The 8,240-nt window shown below is 38.4% G+C and overlaps 1 protein-coding gene across 3 annotated transcripts in view; it reads right to left on the bottom strand.

The window, feature by feature from the left end:
• Positions 1-225: 225 nt before the first annotated feature.
• Positions 226-8,240, bottom strand: part of kifap3b (kinesin-associated protein 3b) — a 28,241-nt gene continuing 20,226 nt past the window's right edge. For 2 of the 3 annotated variants that reach the window (XM_053508036.1, XM_053508037.1), the window contains exon 20: positions 2,599-2,796. In XM_053508036.1, the coding sequence (XP_053364011.1) occupies positions 2,730-2,796 (67 nt within the window). In that variant the 3' untranslated portion in view covers positions 2,599-2,729. Of the gene's footprint in view, positions 2,797-8,240 lie in introns of all 3 variants that reach the window. The other variant, XM_053508035.1, reaches the window with a different exon arrangement.

Here is an 8,240-nt window from a genome sequence, read left to right as displayed (position 1 = left end):
AAAAATATGTATGACTGCTATGGCTGTTTAATTTAACTTCCAAAAATAGTACATGTAGAATATATACCACAATCTGAATATGTATAAAATTTAAAATGAAACTACAGTAGCTAATAATCAGCATACTAATGTTCAATATTTAGCTTAGAGATGCTTGATTACCGTATTTAAAAATCATAATCACAATTATTTACCATCTGTACACATTGACATTGAAACTTAAAACATTGTGTATTTATTTAATAATAAAAATAATTAACAGTGGATTTTCTTGAACTTCAAATATAATAAATTAAAATAAAAAAGGGCAAATAAAAAATAAATGTAAAAAATGAGCCACAACCCGGCAAGTTTAGGCTTTTAGTGAGAGGTAAAAGCGCATCCATGTAAAGCGAACTAATGTTAGCTAGCATGACACGGCCCCTGTTTCCTAGCTAACCTAAGACTGTCATTAATTTAAACTTTTTTTTTCTATCAGTTATTGATATTCAGGAAACCCTTATGGTTCAACTAGATATTTCAAAATAGCCGCATTATGAACATAATATGAACAACAACGACAACCACAGCAGAGGCTCGTCACAACGTCAGTGCACATCCCTGACTAAAACTCAAGCTATTTACTAAAATAAAGGCTACATTTCTAAAGTATATACAATATAATGCAAAACTTCTATAGTCTGTAGCATACTTCTGAAAAAAATTTAAAAAAAAGCAAGCTACATTTAAAGTGACAACATTCTCAAACAAAATGGAAGAGAAACTAAATTAATTAAATATTGCATTGTATCATTACAAAGAACATAATGTCTGCTTTGCTGCTACAAAAACGTTGTATATTCACACGGCTCAGGACGTCAGTCATTGTAATCTGAAATACTCTACGTTTAACATTCGGTATACCCAGTCTCTACATGCTAGGCTAACACACCAGGCTAATAATGAAATATTTGCTCATACATGAATAACAGGATGGTAACAATAGTGCAACAAAAGTCTGAATATATAGTGAATTAAATTCAGTATTTTATCACATTCTGATTTTGCTGAGACACATACTGTACTGCAACAGTGGATATGAGGTTAAATTTGATGATCCAACTTCAGCGCTAACATTTATGTTTATTCATTTAATGCATTTTTCATTTTTTTTATATTATTTTATATTGCTAAATGATAGTTTGTTGTTAGCTTGATTGTTAGTGAACTTGGGTAGCAATGCAACATCAACTAGATACAGTAACATTAACATTACACAAGCAAACTATCTAGCTAGCTAGTGTTAGCTAGTGTTAAAGGATCTTTATTATGCAATTAAAAACAAGTTAACCAACACGGTTAAAGTGAAGATTTAGGCAGAAGGATGGGTGTCTATGTAAATTCAGATTGTGTGTGTGTTTTATTTCATGGTTAACCCTTCAGTAGTGATAAGTGCACTGATGTTTAATGTTTAATCTGCAGTCAGAAGGATTTTTGGCGAGATGAACATAACGCGACTCTTTAAATACACTGGCCATAACCGTCTATGTGAACATATTCAAGTACTGAATAAAGAGTTAAAGTGGTATTAATGCTATAAACAATCAAAGTGCAATCAGTTCAAACTAATAATCAATAAAAGCAACTTTCAATAAATTGTATAAATAATATAAATTACCTAAGATTATACTTAAAATATAAACGCTAGCAAAATTCATAAGGCAGTGTAACACTTAATGGTAGTTTTTTTTTTATCTGCACATCCAATTTGTAAAATGCAAATGTATACATTTATAATTTCAACTTGTCTTTATGTGGATATCTCATAATTTGGATTTTTTTTTTATAATCAAAGTGTCAAATTTTGTCTTTTTTAAAATGAGCTATATATCCTAATTTGAAAAGTTTTTCGATTACAACTCTCAGATTTTAAATATTTTAATTTGAAACTATTTGTACTTATTTTACCTTGAAATTGTTAAATGTGACTCCTCTTAATCTGGTTTAATCTGGACTTTAAAAATTAAAATCAGATCTTGATTTAGACTGATATCTTAATTTAGATATTTTACATTAGGTCATTTTTAACTAAGTAATTTTTAAGTATTTCCTAATCTGGATGTCTCATAATCCTGATACAGTATCTTAATCTGGAAGTTTTTTTATCTAAACTCATTTTTAACTTTTTATCCGTTTATCCTCTCTATACCGCCTATCCTGTACAGGGGCATGGCAAGCCTGATACATATTTTGGGAAACTTTGGGCACGAGGCAGGACACAGCCTGGACAGGTGCCCATCTATCATAGGTCACACACACACTCATTCACACACTTTGGGAAGAACATGCAAACTCCACGAATGCAGATCCGAGGCGGGAATCGAACCGTCGACCCCAGAGGTGCGAGGCCACCATGCCGCCCACATTTTTAACTGGAATTCCTTAACCTATACTTCTCATAATTCAGACATATTAATTTAGAACTTTTTTTGTGGATATTATAATGTGGCGTCTTCTTTATCTGGATATCTTGAACTAGATGATTATTATAATCAATCACAACTCAAAATAGTTGTTTTAAATGAAATCTGTTTTTAAAGGAGTAGCTTTGTTTGTGTCACCAAATCTCCGAAAACAGGAGCAATTTAGAATTTTTTTTCTTCAGATGATCGACGTGTGATTCTGGACTCATGGTAATGATGAAATGGAGTGCGTTTGGGAGTGATGTTTGTTGTCCTCTCGCTGGACTCTCAGGAGTAGAACGGCTCGTCTGGGCGAAACCCGTACGCAGTGGCAGGCCGGCCGTTTGATCCGTTGCTGTGGAGACAGGGATAAGAGTGAGGACAGGTCATGCATACTGTACGTCCAATCACTAGATGGCGCACTTTTACTTCTATTAGCTGGATTTACTTTCAAATTTAAAAAATTTCAAGAATCATTTTGAGTGCAGTGTAATAAAGGTGCAATGCTCTCACTGAAAAGGTCGTCGGTCTTGATGTAAGAATACCGTCAAAGCTGTAGCATAAAGTGTCAGTAACAAAATGTTTGTGGTCATACTGTAAATTTAACATCACATCAGCTACAGTACACCGCAAAATCCTCGAACGGTCGGGTTAGTGTTGCTGGAGTACATCTGGAGCCGTTTTAACATAACGGAGAAACTGTGTACATCATCTGTAGTCATATTATCACTCTAATAGATATGAATATCCTCTTCACTGTGCAGAAGAACACACATGGCTTCTAATTCAGGCGATAGGTCACAAGTATTTAAACTATATCCTACTGTCCTACGGCAAAATCATTTAGAAATATAAATATTTTTTTTAAAAACAGCGTTTAAAGAGGTTTTTATGAAGCCTGGATCACTATGTCAAACCCTTAGACAGAAATCATTACAGGAACATAAGTGGAATAATTCCAGTCTGTAAAAGTCTACATTATTATCATCATTATCAGAAAAAACATATTGCGTTGAAAGCGCACCTGGGGCTCATTTTAATTTTATACACACAGACGTATTGTACCGTCCTAATAACCAAAGGTCTGGCATTTATCAGAGACAGGTTACTGCACTGTATGGACTGAATCGGAATCTCTTAATTAGACTTTTAAAACGTCCACGTAGAAAAACCTCCACTTTGTAACTAGAACATGTAAAAAGGCAAAAAAGTTCGCAAGTCTAAGTTCTGACTTCCCAACTCCCAAGGCGTGTCAAACGCAGTACCTTTATTGTTCAAGTCAAAGCTCCTGCTACAATAATGCACTAATATCCAAGTGTTTCACTAGTGCGTGGACATCACTAAGGTAGAAAGTTTTTTTTAAAGCTATGAGCTTCAGCTCTGTAACACTGGCCTCCCAGGAATTCCTTTAATGGCCTTAACATGTGAAAACGGCTTGGAGTAAGGTCAGGACTGTACAGGGATGTGGCAATGACTTTCAGCCGAATTCCTGTAATGTGCAAGTGGTGTTGGTGAATGAGTGCGTGTACAGTCTCTAATGACTGTAAGAATAATAGTCTCTAATGGAAGTTTGTGACATTGTTATCCATTGACTTTCAAGGATCAGGCGTTCCACTCACTGACTGTTCATGACGCTCATCGCCAAAGTCTTTTGTAAATGTCAATCGCTTTTACGCCTTCGTTCACCAGAAACATGATCAAAAGTCCCGGTTTGACTTGAACCCCCTTCGTAAATAACTGAGTTTACTTCCTTACCATCGCATGTATCATTCTAGATTGCACAACTAAATCCCAGTTTTCCTGTCAGTTCCTGTTTAGTTTTTTTATATACTGTATAACCCTTTCGAAAGCTGCGTTTTGCATGCCAGCCTCTCGGATTTTCTAAATTAGTAAATACTTCTGAATGTTCTCCAAGTTGAGACGCAGCCCATGACAACAATCAGGACGTCTGTGGAAAGTTTTAAACAGACCCAGACAGAGCTCGTCAGTGTGTTTAACGTCGCCCTGCGCCGATCCGACAGGGGTGTTCCTGCTCTGACGAGCCGTCTGGTGAATGCAGGCTTCTGATCCATCAGATGTACATCAAGAAGGCCGGGCGAGCGCGTGAACAATGCGGCTCGTGTTCCCGCTGCTCAGGCATCGCGTATAAACCAGGCCTGATGTGGAGAGAATCTGCAGGTTGTTTGTTACTCATGAAAAAAAAAGAGATCAATATGTATTTCGAGCGAAAATATTTGCTTGTTTATTGTGGAGTGGAATCAGGAGACGCCCGTGCTCTCAGGACCCAGACAGAGCCGTTGGCATGAAATCAAGCTGAAGGATGTAGTGTATACCCTGTTATAAACACACTCTTTATATAAAATATGAGATGTTTGCATCGCTCATGGGTGCGGACATTCAATACCAAATGTGGATTTGTGTTGAGATGAGGGATGAGAGCACACAGAGGAGGCAGGTTTCCTCTCTGTCTCTCCCTAAGAAAGAAAGATTCAAATCTCTGGGTACTTTTGAGAACCATGGAGATCAGGTTCGGGCGTTATTTAAAAGTGGCCGATTAAAATCTTTAAATATCACGATACTTGTGTTGCACAATAAGTAGGTTTATATATAAAGCTTTTTATAAATTAGTTTGATGGTATTTAATACAAAATATTGCAACGGTTTCAGAAATGAAAAAGCATTCTGAACTGTGCACGGTTTATTCAGGGCTATAAGCACATGTGCACGTGTTACTCGTTCTTTATGACTTCCTGACTTCAGCTTGAAATCATCACACTGGTAACCTTCACTGATCAAGTTGCATTTAAGAACGTCTTCGAGATACGCTCATGATGTGACGACTATAAAAAAAAAAAACTGCTGTGCATTAGATTTTCAATCATGTTGTGACGCACCGCATAAGGATTTTGAGTATTTTGCTTAAATAGAAAAAATAATAATAGCAATATTATTCATAATCATAATCATAATAATAATACTAATAATAATATGAGGGTAAGTCAAACATAATGTGCACTCTGGCTGTAGAATTTATTTAAATTTACTTTTAGAAAAGACAAATCCATAATTCTTTAACATAAACTCCTTGCTTTTTAAAATACTTTGTCCATCTCTCAACAAGCTCTTAACTCCCATCTTAAAAAAATGTTTTAGTCTGATCTGCGAGCCACAGATGCACTGCTGTCTTCATTCTTTATCAGAAGTGAATCTTCGTCCTTGTAGGGCTTCTTTCAGGGGACAAAACAGGTAAGAGTCAGACGAAGCGAGATCAGGACTATCGGGAGGACTGTCGAGAGGGTGTGCAGAAGTGTGAGATCACGACACCCTCGAATATCAGATATCCAGTCTTCAGCTTTTTAACAAGCGCTGTTGATTGTTGAACATTTTTTCCGATAATGTTCCAATACTTCTGGCCCTCGAGAATCCCAGAAAACTGTAAGTGTTGATGAATTTTCCAGCTGAGGGTCGACTTTTAAACTTTTTCTCGGTCAGCGATTGAAGATGGTTCCGTTCCATCCTCTGCCGTTTACTCTCAGTCTCGTAGTGATGAATCCGCGTCTTGTCACCGGTAATGATCCTCTTTGAGAAACTTTCACTTTCCTTATAGAATCGCTACCAATTTTGTTTGCAGAAATCCAAACACTTCTGTTTATGATCTTCTGTGAGTTATTTTGACTCTATGTACACCCTCGGACCACAAAAAAGAAAATGAAGAATCACTGCTGCTCTTCTTTCGTGCAAATCACAAGTGTGGTGTCCATTGTTCCTCACACCGCAGTTACAGATGAACTGAACGGCAGTGACTGTGGGGACAGAAGGCTTGAATGGAAAGCTCTAATAAGACCGAGAGGAGGTTTAATGGATCATTTTTTACTCACGCTCGTGATTTTCTAAACAAAAACTTTATCATGACTCCCTCGACCTGCTCTCAATCAGTGTAATGATTTTTTCAGATATCCCAGTTAGGAAGCTGGGGTCAAAGCGCAGGGTCAAAGTGTGGGGTTGGAGCCCCACCCCCCCCACATCAGACAGGGTTAAATGCCTTGCTCAAGGGCTCAACAGTGGCAACTTGGTTTTGCTGGGACTTGAACCCCTGACCTTAACTGTTTGAGCCTCCACCACCCCTGTATAATTTATTTAACAGTCTAAATATTTATTAGACAGCGGCCTTCACTGCGCTCTGGAGAGTTTTGTGATTATCAGGGGTTGAACTGCGAGTGTGAGTGATCAGAGAGAAATCTTTGAGTGTGTATTGCTGCAAAAGAAGTGAGTGTGTTTGGCCAGAATGAGAGCTGTGAGGGTGTAACAGAGCAAAATCTGTGCGAGTGTAACAGAGTGAGAGCTACGAGCGTGCACAAGATTGAAAGCTGTAAGTGCGTGTTATCAGAGTAGGAGGTGTGTGTGTGTGTGTGAAACAGAGCGAGAGCTGCGATTGTGTCTTATCAAAGAGCTGTGAGTGCTCTCATTAAAACGAGAGCTGCGAGTGCATATCATTAGAGGGAAAGCTGCGAGTGCATATTATTAGAGCGAAAGCTGCGAGTGCATAACATTAGAGCAAAAGTTGCGAATGCGTATAATTAGAGCAAGAGCTGTGAGTGCATATGATTGAAACGAGAGCTGCAAGTGTGTATCATTAGAGAGAGAGCCCAGAGTGTGTATCGTTAGAGCGAGAGCTGCGAGTGTGTATCATTAAAGCAAGAGCTAACAGTGTGTATAATTAATGCGAGAGTTGCGAGTGTGTATCATTAGAGCGAGAGCTCAGAGCGTGTATCATTAACGCGAGAGCTGCAAGTGTGTTTAATAAGGAAGAGAGCTCCGAGTGTGTATTATTAAAACAAGAGCTGCAAATGTGTATTATTAAAGTGAGAGTTGCATGTGTGTATCATTAAAGTAAGAGCTGCGAGTGTGTATCATTAACGCGAGAGCTGCGAGTGTGTATTATTAGAGCGAAAGCTGCGAGTGTGTATCATTAACACGAGAGCTGCGAGTGTGTTTTATTAGAGCAAGAGCTGCGAGTGTGTATTATTAGAGTGAGAGCTGCGAGTGTGTATTATTAGAGTGAGCTCAGAGTGTGTATCATTAACGCGAGAGCTGCGAGTGTGTATCATTAGAGCGAGAGGTGCAAGTGTGTATCATCAAAGAGAGAATGCTCAGAGTGTGTATCATTAACACAAGAGCTGCAAATGTCTATTATTAACGCGAGAGCTGCAAATGTGTATCGTTAAAGTAAAAGTTGCGAGTGTGTATCATTAAAGTGAGAGCTGCGAGTGTGTATCCTTAGAGAGAGAGGGCTCAGAGTGCATTATTAACGCGAGAGCTGCGAGTGTGTATCATTAGAGCGAGAGGTGCGAGTGTGTATCCTTAGAAAGAGAGAGCTCAGAGTGTATCATTAACGCGAGAGCTGCAAGTGTGTATCATAAATGCGAGAGCTGCGAGTGTTTATCATTAAAGCGAGAGCTGCAACTGTGTATCAATAATGCGAGAGCTGCAAGTGTGTATCATTAAAAAGAGAGCTCCGAGTGTGTATCATTACAGAGAGAGCTCCGAGTGTGTATCATTAACGCGAGAGCTGCGAGTGTGTATCATTAGAGAGAGAGCTCCGAGTGTGTATCATTAACGCGAGAGCTGCGAGTGTGTATCATTAGAGAGGGAGCTCCGAGTGTGTATCATTAACGCGAGAGCTGCGAGTGTGTATCATTAGAGAGAGAGCTCAGAGTGTGTATTATTAACGTGAGAGCTGTGAGTGTGTATCGTTAGAGCAAGGGGTGCGAGTGTGTATCGTTAGAGCGAGAGCTGTGA

Source organism: Clarias gariepinus, chromosome 11 (genome assembly GCF_024256425.1).
Source record: "Clarias gariepinus isolate MV-2021 ecotype Netherlands chromosome 11, CGAR_prim_01v2, whole genome shotgun sequence".
NCBI classification, from domain to species: Eukaryota; Metazoa; Chordata; class Actinopteri; order Siluriformes; family Clariidae; genus Clarias; species Clarias gariepinus.
This window is presented reverse-complemented; position numbering and strand designations above follow the sequence as displayed.